The sequence below is a fragment of the Myotis myotis genome, unplaced genomic scaffold, assembly GCF_014108235.1.
Source record: "Myotis myotis isolate mMyoMyo1 unplaced genomic scaffold, mMyoMyo1.p scaffold_m19_p_20, whole genome shotgun sequence".
Lineage (NCBI taxonomy): Eukaryota > Metazoa > Chordata > Mammalia > Chiroptera > Vespertilionidae > Myotis > Myotis myotis.
The window spans coordinates 3,038,877-3,052,351 of NW_023416325.1; the positions used below are offsets into that span (position 1 = coordinate 3,038,877).

General features: G+C 58.2%; 1 protein-coding gene across 17 annotated transcripts in view; it reads left to right on the forward strand.

The window, feature by feature from the left end:
• The window catches only part of TPST2 (tyrosylprotein sulfotransferase 2), a 42,629-nt gene that overhangs the window by 26,332 nt on the left and 2,822 nt on the right, over window positions 1-13,475 (forward strand). For 4 of the 17 annotated variants that reach the window (XR_004974797.1, XR_004974803.1, XR_004974805.1 and 1 more), the window contains 6 exons: window positions 398-1,303; window positions 2,915-3,137; window positions 3,468-3,643; window positions 5,113-5,163; window positions 7,522-7,570; window positions 9,811-11,793. Coding sequence is in view for 8 of the 17 variants with exons in the window: in XM_036353498.1 (XP_036209391.1) it covers window positions 462-1,303; window positions 2,915-3,113; window positions 5,113-5,163; window positions 7,522-7,563 (1,134 nt within the window). In the remaining 9 variants the exon portion in view is untranslated. The other 13 variants (XR_004974800.1, XR_004974798.1, XR_004974799.1 and 10 more) reach the window with 13 other exon arrangements.

Here is a 13,475-nt window from a genome sequence, read left to right on the forward strand (position 1 = left end):
TCCCCACGCTGCCGGCAGCTCCCAGGCACGTGGCTTCTCCCCTGCCTGTGACTTTGCACTGGCTGTTCCCTCTGCCAGGAACACTCTTCTCTCTTCCCTGCCTGGCTGTGCAGACTTCACCTGCCCACTGTTCAGACTCCGCCGAGGGCTGCCTCCTCCTGCAGGAAGCCTGCCCTCACCTGCTCAGTAAAACCCATCACCCCCTCTCAGGTGTGGGTCTATGATGTGTGTGGACCTGGGACTGAGGCTCTGTCTCTGAGCTCCAAACTCAATTCCTGGCACATAGTAGTTGCTCATTTAATATTAGACTAAATGGATAACCAGTCATTATGGTAGAAACTGCTCAGTGCTTCCTGTGTGCCAGGCCTCGCTGACCACGGCCTCCCTCTCTCCCCAGATGTGAGCCCAGCAGGCCTCTGGCGGACCTACCACTGAAGCTGGCCCCGCACCCCAGGCCCAGCATGCGCCTGTCGGTGAGGAGGGCGCTGCTGGCGGCCGGCTGCGCCCTGGGCCTGCTCCTGGCCTTCCAGCTGGGGCAGCAGGTGCTGGAGTGCCGGGCGGTGCTGAAGGGCCCGCAGAGCCGCTGGCCTGCCATGCGGCCGGAGCACGAGGACCTGGTGATGGTGGGCACGGACCGCGTGGAGTACCGCTACGGCAAGGCCATGCCCCTCATCTTCGTGGGCGGCGTGCCCCGCAGCGGCACCACGCTGATGCGCGCCATGCTGGACGCCCACCCCGAGGTGCGCTGCGGCGAGGAGACCCGCATCATCCCCCGCGTGCTGGCCATGCGCCAGGCCTGGTCCAAGTCGGGCCGGGAGAAGCAGCGGCTGGACGAGGCGGGCGTGACGGACGAGGTGCTGGACGCCGCCATGCAGGCCTTCATCCTGGAGGTGATCGCCAAGCACGGCGAGCCGGCCCGCGTGCTCTGCAACAAGGACCCCTTCACCCTCAAGTCCTCCGTCTACCTGTCGCGCCTCTTCCCCAACTCCAAGTTCCTGCTGATGGTGCGCGACGGCCGCGCCTCCGTGCACTCCATGATCACGCGCAAGGTCACCATCGCCGGCTTCGACCTCAGCAGCTACCGCGACTGCCTCACCAAGTGGAACAAGGCCATCGAGGTGATGTACGCGCAGTGCCTGGAGGTGGGCCGCCACAAGTGCCTGCCCGTGTACTACGAGCAGCTGGTGCTGCACCCCCGGCGCTCCCTCCAGCTCATCCTGGACTTCCTGGGCATCGCCTGGAGCGACTCCGTCCTGCACCACGAGGACCTCATCGGCAAGCCCGGCGGTGTCTCCCTGTCCAAGTGAGTGGCCCCCAACAGCCCGCCCGCCCGGGCCCGGCCCTGGGGTCAGAGGCACGTGGAGGAAAGATGGGCTGCGTGGCCTCGGGCAGGTCACCGTGCCTCTCTGAGGCGCAGCTGCGTTATCCAAGAAAGGGGGGCAGTCTCTCTCCTGTTTCCTGACAGAATCGGCGACCTTCGAACATGCCTGACAGCCAGGCCGCAGTGGGTGAAGGTGACGAACGCCGGTTCTGGAACCAGGCCATCTGGGTTTGAGTCCCAGCTCTACCACTTTCTAGCTGTGTGGCCTTGAGCAAGTGACTCGGCCTCTCTGTGCTTCCATTTCCTCATCTGTCACATGGGACTATGATCTGTCTGCCTCATAGATAGTACCTGTGAGTGTCAGATAGGGTAAACGTGTTAGGGGCTACTCTGTTATTTTTTAAAATATATTTTTATTGACTTCTGAGAGGAAGGGAGATAGAGAGAAACATCAGTGATGAGAGAGGATCATGGATCGGCTGCCTCCTGCACGTCCCACACTGGGATCAAGCCCACAACCCAGGCCTGTGCCCTGACCGGGAATCGAACCGTGACCTCCTGGTTCATAGGCCGACGCTCAACCACCGAGCCACGCCCGCCGGCCAGGAGCTGCTCTTCCTGTTCTCCTTGTTAGTGCTGATGTGCTTTCGCTGGATACCCGTCCTCCCACCATCGCTACCATTTAATAACTGCCCGCTCTCTGGCAAGCACTGAGTCAAGCCCCCAACAAACATTATCCCTTTAATCGCCATAGCGACCTGAAGGCATCGGAACTGCGCTCCCCGCCTTTTACAGATGAGGAAACGGGATCTCGGGAGCAGAGTGTGGCTCCGGGATGGGAGCCCGGGCCTCTTGGCCTCCAGGGAGTGTGCGCTCGAGCCCCCCACGTCCAGGGCCCTCCTCCTGCCCCAGCTTCTGCCTTCCTCCTGCGGGAGGCCGCCCCCCCCTGAGCCCCAGGGCACCGAGCAGCGGAGGAGGAGAGCGAGCCCTCGCTCCGTAGTAACTCATTTACTTGTATTCTCTCACTGACCCCTCGGAGCAGCCCCGGGGGTGGGTGCCGTCAGCATTCGGTTCACAGCTGAGGAAACAGGCTCCGAGAGGGACAGTAACCTCCCAGGCTGCACAGCTGCTGTTGGTACAACTGGCATTTGAACCCAGACAGTCTGGCTCCTGAGTCAGCTCTTAGGTACTCCATTATTTAAGGCTCAGAAAAAGGGTCGGAGGACGGGGTCCCTGCAGGGCGCGAGGGCCTGGGAGTGGCGACCACAGGGACCCGGCCTCACCGCTCATGTTTGGTAATTCTTTCCTGGAACAGACTGTCCGTCTCAGCCGCAGAGACAAAAGTTAAGTCAGAGGCATCAAGGAAGCAGAAGTTAGGCCCCACAGTGTTCTCTGCCTGGTCCGTCCTTCCTCCCGTCGCGAGCTGTACCCCAGCGCACAGAGGGGCGTGACCAGCCCGGGACCCGTCCTCGGACTCAAAGTCGATGGGGCCCAGGCCCCTCCAGTCTCCCCAGTGCCCCCGAGTGACTGAGCAGGGGGCCCCCAGGTGGCGCCCGGGTCTGCCCGGCCCTGCAGCCTGTCCTCTCTCCGCAGGATCGAGCGATCCACCGACCAGGTCATCAAGCCCGTGAACCTGGAAGCCCTGTCCAAGTGGACCGGGCACATTCCCGGGGACGTGGTGAGGGACATGGCCCAGATCGCCCCCATGCTGGCCCGGCTCGGCTACGACCCCTACGCGAACCCTCCCAACTACGGCAACCCGGACCCCATCGTCATCAACAACACGCACCGGGTGAGTGGGCGTGCACACGTGGAGGTGTGCACACACGAAGGCGTGCACACGCGGAGGCGCACACACGGAGGCGCGCACATGTGGAGGCGTGCACACGGAGGCGCGCACATGTGGAGGCGTGCACACACGGAGGCGCGCACATGTGGAGGTGTGCACACACGGAGGCGTGCACATGTGGAGGCGTGCACACGCAGAGGTGTGCACACAGGGAGGCGTGCACAATCGGAGGCGCGCACATGTGGAGGCGTGCACACGCAGAGGCGTGCACACATGGAGGCGCACACGTGGAGGCGTGCACAGGCAGAGGCGTGCACACATGGAGGCGCGCACATGCGGAGGCGCGCACAACCGGAGGCGTGCACACGCGGAGGTGTGCACATGTGGAGGCGCACACAACTGGAGGTGTGTACACATGGAGGCATGCACACGCAGAGGTGTGCGCACATGGAGGCGTGCACACGCAGAGGTGTCCACATGTGGAGGCGTGCACATGCGGAGGTGTGCACATGTGGAGGCGTGCACATGCAGAGGTGTGCACACATGGAGGTGTGCTTGCGGGCAGTGGCGGGGGTGCGAGCCCCAGCTGCCTGAGAAAATAATAATATAAGCATCGTGATTCCTGAGCTGTGGCCGTGGTGGGTCATGTGACTGCTTGTCTTTCCATTTTTGCTTGGGCCACAAGGAAGCTCAAAGCCAACTGCCTCACACTCTATAGCAGGGGTCCTCAAACTTTTTAAACGGGGCCAGTTCACTGTCCCTCAGACCGTTGGAGGGCCGGACTATAGTTTAAAAAAAAACTATGAACAAATTCCTATGCACACTGCACACATCTTATTTTGAAGTAAAAAAACAAAAAGGGAACAAATACAATACTTGTATTTGCATGTGGCCCGCGGGCCGTAGTTTGAGGACCCCTGCTCTATAGCATTCAACCCTCGGGCCCATCTGTGCACTAATTTTCACTTTATTCCTCTACTCTTACCCTTCACTGGTTTCAGAGAGAGGAAGGGAGAGGGCTAGAGGGATAGAAACATCAGGGATGAGAGAGAATCACTGATTGGCTGCCTCCTGCGCACTCCACACTGGGGATCGAGCCTGTAGCCCAGGCGTGTGCCCTGACCGGGAAGTGAACCATCACCTCCTGGTTCACGGGTCGATGCTCAGCCACTGAGCCACACCGGCCAGACAGATAGCTGCTTAGCCTTTAGGCTGGTTTGGATGCTACTGCAGAGTTAAGTTCCTTTGTTGAAAGCCTTGTGTGTGTGCATGGGTAAGTGTGCGTGTACATGTGTGTGCATGGGTAAATGTGTGTGTACATGTATGTGCGTGTGTGTGCATGGGTAAGTGTACGTGTGTGTGCGTGTGTGCGCATGGGTAAGTGTGCGTGTGCATGTATGTGCGTGTGTGCACACACATGGGTGAGTGTGCGTGTACATGCATGTGCGTGTGCACGCACATGGGTGAGTGTGCGTGTACATGCATGTGTGTGCGCGCATGGGTAAGTGTGCGTGTACATGTATGTGCGTGTGTGCATGGGTTAGTGTGTGTACATGTATGTGCATGTGCGCACGCATGGGTAAGTGTGTGTGCATGTATGTGCGTGTGCGCGTGGGTAAGTGTGCGTGTACATGTATGTGCATGCGTGTGCGTGGGTAAGTGTGCGTGTACATGTATGTGCGTGTGTGTGTTTCTGTGTCTACTGTAGACACTCTGTGTTTCTGTAATGGATCCTGGGGGTCAGTGCTCAGTGATTGGGAGGACCCCCGTGTGAGTGAAGCTGTCCCAGGGGATTGGTCACATCCCTGGAGACATGGGGAGGGACATGGCCCAGATCGCCCCACGCTGGCCACGTGGATGGGCGGGCGGGTGGGTGGATAGGTGAGTGGTAAGATAAGTTAATGGATGGATGGGTGGGAAGGGGGATGGATGTGGAGGTAATGGACTGAATTTTATTTTTTTATCAGATCCATGAAAGTGATATTTCTTTTCTCTTCTGTAGGTCTTGAGAGGGGACTATAAAACACCAGCCAATCTGAAAGGACATTTTCAGGTTAGAAACCCCACGGGGAATTGTGAATGCAGTTTGCCCGGCTGTACCGCTAGCTGCGTGCCTGACTCCTCACCTCTGCTGTGGGTGATAGTCTCCCCATCAGGATATTGGGGGGGAAGGGAGGGTGAGGGTGGGGATGGGGGCGGGGGAGTGAGGGGGTGAGAGTCGGACCAGGGGCGCTCTGAGTGACCAGCTGGGCCAGGCCTCGGCCGCCCTCTGCCTGAGCCCCTCCCTGCACCTGGTCTCCGGGCTGGAAAGCAGTTGGGGGAGTTGGTGGCAACTCTCTGTCTTTAGCCTTAATTTCATTTGTTTTTATTAAAAATATGTTTTTACTGAATTTAGAGAGAGAGGAAGGGAGAGGGATAGAGAGAAACACGGATGAGAGAGAAACACAGCCCTGAACTCGTGCAGGAGGCAGCCGATCAATGATTCTCTCATCATGGATGTTTCTATCTCTCTCCCTCTCCCTTCCTCTCTGAAATCAATACCAATATATATATTTTTAAAGATGCTAGAATTAGTCAGCACCATTTCTCACCTGTTTTAACCAAAACAAGGAGTAACAAGAACAGCAAACAGAAGCGGGGGCGGGGGGAGGGGGGTGCCCACGGCCGGAAACTTCACTTTTGCTCGTCGCCTGTCTCAGCCCCTGTGCGTGCGGCCTTCGTGGTGAGTGTGTGTCGGAGCGGCTTTGTTTTGCTTCTCCGTCTAGTCAGTGGGTTTCACGTGTGCCGTGGGGGACCCGCGCAGCCCTGGGCAGAGTGCCGCGCGCAGGCTCACGTGCCACCCGTGACCTCACCGTCTCCCCAAGATCCTCTGCCGTCTGTGGAAGCATCCAGAAGGATGCCGGGCACACCTCACCCTGCTCCTGCCTCTTCCGTGGGCCAGGGTACGGGTGGGGCTCACTGAGTCATTCCCCGGAGCCCATTCTTAGGAGTGGAATCCGTGGGTGGAAGGTCCAGATCTTTTTAAGACTCGGCCTGCGAGGCCCAGAGCGTGTTTTTCACCAGAGTCGGCCAGTGTGCGGCCCTGCAGGGCAGGGTGTGTCCCGGCCCAGCGTGGGGTGGAGGAGTGGCAGGTGCTGTGTCATCGGCTCCCAGCCTCGCCCGCGGGGAGCTGCCCTGCCGTTGCCCCCGCCCCGCCCGCTCCCCTGCACGCCCCCCCCCACCCATGACTCAGCCAGGACATTGCAAACCCTGCAACTGACCGCAGGGCAGAGCCAAGTAAAGGGGCCGTCGGCGAGCTGCAGTCCCGTGTGGTCCTCCCACGTGGTCATCGTGAAACCAAAAACGGGGAAATGTTCAGCCAGCAACACAGCTTCACACACTAGACCTGCAGCTCCGGCGACAGTGCCTGCTCACTCCCTGGGCTGGGACACCCTCCCTCCCGGTTTCTGCTGTCCCCCCGCGGGAATGCTGTCCCCCCCGACCTCTGACCTCCGCGCGGGGGGACTCGGGTTCACCTTTTGGGTTGTTGCTTGTGGAGTGTGAGGGTGTCAGACACTGGCAGCCGGTCCTCTGATTGGGCACCAGCCGGCGCTCAGTTCAGCCCCGACACTGACTCCCGGCGCCGCCAGCCGCCAGCCGCAGGGGGTTCCCAGGACACCCACACATTTGGGGGTTCCCACGACGCCCACTCCTCAGGTTATTATGAAGGGGACAGTTTAGGAACAGCCACGTGGAGAGGTGCCCGGGCAGGGGCTGGGGAGGGCGAGATCCGTGGCTCTCCGGGTGCACCGCCCGCCCAGCCGGAAGCTGGGGTTCCTGGGGAGGGCTCATGAAGCAGGCATGATTGACCCGGTCACAGGCCAGTGATTACTAAGGTCGGGGGGTGGGGTGCTGAGAGTCCCACCCCTCTATTCAGGCCTTGGTCCTTCCGGCGACCAGCCCCCCATCCTGAAGCTCTGTGGGCCCCCCAGCAATCACCTCATTAGCATTCAGGAGATGCTTGGAGAGGCTGCGGGTTTTAGGAGCTGTGTGCCGGGCACAGGACGAAGGCCAGATGCTGGTTCTTCACCGCAGCGCAGTCACACACACACACACACACACACACACACACACACACACCCTGTCGGCCCCTCCCTCCGGGTGAAGCAGCCCCGTCACTCCTGTGGCCCACGTGGTGCCGGGTGTGGCCAGCATCAGCCTGTGTGTGCGCGTCAGCCCCTCCCCCTAGAACAGAAGCTACCTGAGAGCAGGCCTGGTCTGTCAGGCTCACGTTTCCCAGCACCCGGCACATAGTAGGTGTGCAGGGAGGATGGGATGGGTGAGTGTGTGCCGGCCATGATGCTGAGGGCTGGACCACGGGGCAGCGAGCCCCTGGCACCCACCTGGCGTGACCTTCTGTGTCTTCCCGCAGGTGAACCCGAACAGCACCGCCTCCCACGTGGGAAGCTCGTGATTTCCAGGTAGGACCGCGCTTCTGACCTCCGACCCCCGACCCCGCGGGGACCGCCCTTCTGAGCCCCGACCCCGGGGGACTCCCCGCTTCCGAGCCCAGGAGCTTCTTTCCTGAAAAGCTTGTCCCTCCAGAGCCTCCCTGGGGAGGAGTGTCCCCCAAGGGGGGCTGACCCACCCCTCTGGGAGGTTTCCATGGTGACCGGCCAGGGAACTATTTATAGAATCGAGGCTTAGTCTCCTGCTTGGGCTGGGCAGGGCTCAGTGCTGAGCCAGCCCGAGAAAGGTTTGTCTGGCTTAGGGAGGCGCCCCAGGACCAGAGATGGGGGGTCCTGGGACCACTGTTGCCTGGACTGCCGCCTGCCAGGCCAGCTTCTGTTAACAGATCAGGTTTGGCGCAAAGCAGCTACTGTTCTAATCGTACCCACAGGCAGGTCTGGTCTAAGCATAACCCCACCGCCCTGTCACTCACTCAGCCCTCAGCATTCCTGGGAGGCAGGTGACATGGTCCCATTTTATGGAAGAGAAAACCAGGGCCCAGAGAAGGATTTGCCTTGCCCAAGGCAGACAGGGTCACAAAGGGCAGAATCTCCCCCAAAGACATCTCCCCCGGAGAATGAGTATTTACTCATCTGTGTTTGCTAAGGGGCAGTGGAACGGCTCCAAACTTGGGTTTGAACTTAAGTCAAAGATTTAAGGACTCGCTTCACGTTTGACTCCTCTCGGCCTCAGTTTTCCACACCTGGAGAATGGGCTTCGTCACTGTCCACCTGCCAGAGAGCTGACCAGTGTGGGTGCTGGGCCCTGGCCGTGGACCTGGGCAGGGGGTAGGGAATCCACGAGGGAGTGAGTGTCCCGGTGCCCCCGCCTCTCTGACCGGGTCAGGGAAACGCGAGAAGGAACTCGCCTGGTATCTCCTGGTGCTTTTTAAACGGAAACAGAGCTTCTCGCCCAGACTCTATTTTTAGTCTCATCTTATTTTTCAATAATCAGCATATTTTTTCATTTAAAAAAAAACAACACCCGCTTTGCACCCACGTGCCAGGCTGGAGACACCCCGGCCCGTCACTCTCAGGGCCCCCCCCCCAAATCCTGCTCAGGCCCCGGAGTCTGCTTAATCCCAGAGGAAAGAACCTCACGTGGAACACAGGTCCCCGCGTTTCTCCCTTTCTCCGACCTCCCTGCTCTGCTCCTGCGCCGCCTCCCTGACAAAAGCCGATGCCGCCCTGGCTTCCCTAAGCGAGACACGCAGACCAGACCGGGCGCGCTAGCTCCCTCCTGGCTGACCCTTCCCTCCCTCGCCTCCCAGCAGTCGCTGCTGTTTGCTCTTCGGGCGTCTGAGGTCGGGGTGCAGGCTGCGATGCGGGGAGCCTCCCGTCTCCTGCGGGCGCGTTCTGCCGTCACCCCTGCGGAGGGGACCGGCCTGGGCTCACGCGGCCCCCTGCTTTCAGGTCTCCGCAGTGGCTGTCGCCAGGAAGGGGAGAAGCTGCCTCCAGCGGAAATCGGACTCTAATCCAAGCATATTGCTTGCTATAACCGGCGCAGGGCCTGCTGCCGAGGGGTGACTTGCGTATGTTTGCAAAGCCGGGCCATTGGAAGCTTTCCGTGAAACGCTGCCTTCGGGCCCTCCGGGATGGAGGGCGGGAGTGCGGACACCGTCCAGCTTTGGAAACTTGGTTTTTATATTTTCCCGCGAGAACTTTTTCTAAGAAGTGGCCTTGCTGCCTGGTCCTGTGCAGGGCCCTGGGCGGCGCTGCCGGCTGGGACCAGGCCACCCCGTGCCTCTCCTAGGCCCTATTTTTTAATTCAAAGAATCTATTTAAAAATTTAATATATGAGGCTTTCTTTCATTCCTCCCCAGCCCTTAAATGGACACAGAAAATAGATCTATTATTTGAATAAAGTGACCAGGGACTCATTTGTCGGTGCCTTACTTCACGGAGGGACAGGCGCGGGTCTTGCGTCCTGCCTGGTGGCCCGGGGTCCGCCGGGCTCTGCCCACCCTGTCAGGTCCCCAAGGGCCCCGCGGTCTGGTGATTTGCTGGGAGGACCCAGAACTCAGAAAACCCATTAGTCTCACGTTGATGGTTTACTGCAGACAAAGGGTGCAGATCAGCATCAGCACAGGCACTGGCAGAGCCCGAGGGACCGGCCTGAGCCCCCGGCGGCCCTTCCCTCGGGGCGTAGACGCCCCTGTCCAGCCCCGCTGGGTGCCCAGAGGCCTGCGGTGCTACCTCATCTCCGTCTCCAGATGAGCCGGGCCCCGGCATCGCCACCGGCGAGCACAGCATCTGCCCGGAGCGGCCCGAGCCCCATGTTCAGAGACGCCCCATTAGAAGGAATATTCCGGGGCTTCTCGGCTGTCCTGCCTCCGGCATGCGTGGGTGCGAGCTCGCCCCACCTGCGGGGGGCCCCTTCCCTGCTCGGCCCCAGATGCCAGGCTCCAGACAGTTCTGCATCGAAAGATGGTGAGTGAGGCGGTGGGGGGAGTGACTTGGGCCAGTGTCCCCGCCATGTGCACATGTGAAATGGGGAAGTTAAACCCCCGGGTGATCGGGAGGGGCCGATGGGCCAGAGCCGTGGGGCCCCGGGTGACAGTGGAGACCGCGGTCCGACGGGACGGGCAGGGGCCGTACTGTGCGCACAGGAAGCTCCTGGTGGGCATCACCACACCCGCCTCCTCCGCGCTCCCACCCCCTGTTGCTGCAAGTCCCACCCGTCCCGCCTGAGTGACCTGGCACCGCGGATTGTGAAATCTCAGCCCTGGGAGCAGCTGGGTGAGCAGGCGCTTCCACGGCCAGATGGCGGCGGGGACGGTCGCCCGGCTCCGCCCCGCGTGCCTTGGCTGATGTTGGTGCTTTTGCTGTCTTGGGCTTGGGCTGGTGGGAGCGTCCAGGTTTTTCTGCTCCACACAGACTTTTCACGGTTTATTTGTGTGTATTTTCAGGGTTTTGTTTTTTAGTGGCAGAGCCTTCCACACACACACACACAGTCGCGTGTGCAAGCTCCATCTACAGAACACAACGGCGGCCTTCTGAGGAGGACCCCACACCTGCCCCGAGCTCCGGCGGCTCCTTCGGAAGCACTTTACCACAGCCAAGGTTCTGCATTTGTTTGCCTGATGATTGGACTCGTGTTGGTCTCACTAGACCGTAAACTGAATGGGAACCATCGTTGTTAATTGCTCACCATTTACCCCACATGTCGCCTGGCGGATGGAGGGGGTGGGAGCCAGCTCCCCAGGGGACCCCCAGAGGTCCCCACCTCCAGGTGGTCACGCCCTTTCGTCCGATGTCCCTTTCCACACTGACTAAGGTCGGGTCCCAGGTTAATACAAGACGGATGGCTGAACATGGGCTTCAGATAAAACAATACGTATCTTGTTTGTCGTTTGTCTGAAGTTCTCGTGGAGCTGGGCACCCTGTATTTCTATTTGCTCAGTCTGGCTGACAACCCTCCCTGGGGCCGGCCGTGCAGCCGGTCGGATATCAGGGAACTGCCTGTCGGTGTGTGACCCCCAAGGCGAGATCATAAACCCCGTGTGGCTTTGGCCTTATTATCTCGACCCAACTCTCGGGGAGGCCGGTCACTGTCATGAGGACACTCAGCACCTGACAGAGGTCCCCGGGGCAGGGAACTCGGGCCTCCTGCCCACAGCGGCACCAGCGGCCAGCCGTGCGAGCGGGTCACCTCAGGAGCGCGGCCCAAGGGGGACCCCGCATCACAGCAACCCGGCTGGGCCACACTTGGATTCCTCCCCAAAGAAACTGAGATCATGTTTATTGTCGTTTGCAGCTGCTCAGCTTGAAGAGAACTGTTAACACTACAATAGACAATACATAGGAGCTCAGAAATATTTGTTAATGAGTGGCTCAGTGAATGAATGGGTGAGTGAGTGAGTGAATGAATGAATGATGAAGGCCGGGGGTCCTCATCTCACCGTGTGCTTTGGAGGGTGCTTGCTTTCAGATCCTGCCTCAGGCCTGCGGAACGTCACGTCCCAGCTGCTATCTAAGGATGGTGTTCACAAGTTCTTGAAAGGGTGGAAACCATCTGCATGAAACATTTAAAGAAAGCAAATTCGCTCACCCAGCTGATCTGGATTTTCAGTTCCGGCGCGAGATATATTTTTGTGACAAGATTCAAAACACTAAGCCGTGTGCAACTGAATGATGTCCCTGTCCTAGAAAAGGCGCTTGTGCTAGACTTTAAATAAATCAGCTTTGAAATGTCACTTGCGAGTTGTTCCTATGGTATCAACCTATTTCAAGTCGTAACTGAGCAAGGATTTCCCCCCCAAACCTTTCAAAGGCAGAATGGGCTCCGTGCAGCATGGCACAGGCTGCTAAAGGGGGATCAGGTGTGGGGGCCCGGGGGGCCACAGACACCCCTGGGAAGGTGGGGGATTGAAGAGATGACATCTGCAGGGCCTTGTCTCTGTGACCCCGAGCAGACAGGGATCACTCCAGAAGTACTGGCTCCAACAAGTGGGCAGAAATGGTGTGGGGCCCCATGCAGGGACTTGCAGAGCGAGCACTGGCCTGCAAGTCTGACCTCCTGGGTCCGGGAACCGGCTCTGTGCTGAGACTCGCTGTGTAGCCCTGGCTGCTTCCTGTGGGATGGCTCCTCCATCACCTCGTCTGTGAAAAGGGAGGGTCCGACTGATGAGCATCGGAAGGCCCTGCCCGGCTCCTGCAGAGGCGCCTTGTTGCTTGGCAACCCCTCCTGGGAAGGCTCCTGTCTGAGTACCTCATTGAGATTCTGAACACGGGCCTTGGTGTCCTTGAGTCCCAAAGCAAGGGTTTCTCTGGGCAGTGACTAGAGGCCAGGATGGGTATGGGACCTTGAATCGAAACTTCTTGAACTCAGAAATCCTGAAAAACTACTCACCTTTAAGGCTGAGAGGCCTTCCATGTGAAGGTATGAAATTGGGTCTTTTAAATTAAAAGAACCACAACCATGTACAAAGTACTTATTACTCTAAGAGCATTATATGCATCAATTAGCTCCCCCCCATTTTGTGTCCTGAAAACCACCCTTTTAGAGCAGTGCTGTCATTATCCCCATTGTACAGGTGAGAAAACTGAGGTACTGAGAGGTGAAGCAACCTGCCCCCGGTCCCAAACCTAGGAAGCAGAAAAATGGAGATTGGGATCCATTGAAGGTTTACTCTAGAAACTCCATTTAAAAATTCTAAATGCATATAAGTTTTTTTCTCTCAGTCATATAAAATTAGATTGTGTAAGTCAGAGACCCTGGAACTGTTCCACACTGAAGGAGACTATAGAGACATGGCGATTAAATGCAGCACATGATTATGAACTGTGTGTTTCGCTGTAAAAAAAAATTTATTGGGTGCTGTTCTCAGGATGTCCACAAGAGGGCACTATTTTGACTTCCCTGCGGGGCCAGAGCCCTCTAGGTCTCTCAAAAGGGTTTTCAGACTCGCAGAATTCATTACTAGGGTGCTGTTCTCAGAATGTCCACAAGAGGGCACTATTGCAACCCTTCCCTTACTAGTGTGCTGTTCTCAAAAAAAGAAAAAAAAATGTATTGGGACAATTGGCAAAATTCAAATAGAGTCTCAGGTATCCAAGGCAGTGATGTGCCAATGTTCATTTCCTGATTTTGATGGTTATTTTGCAGTTACATTGGAGCATGTCTTGGTTGGAAATACGAAAGTATTCGGGGGTTTTAGGGCATCAACTTGAGAGAACTAGAGGGCTCTGGCCCTTAAGGGAAGAGTCTCAATAGTGCCCTCTTGTGGACATTCTGAGAACAGCACCCTAGTAATGAATTCTGCGAGTCTGAAAAGAAAACCCTATTGAGAGACCTAAAGGGTTCTTGTCCAGCAGGGATGGGTTACAGTAGTGCCCCCTATTGTGGACAAATCTGAGAACAGCACCCAGTAAATTT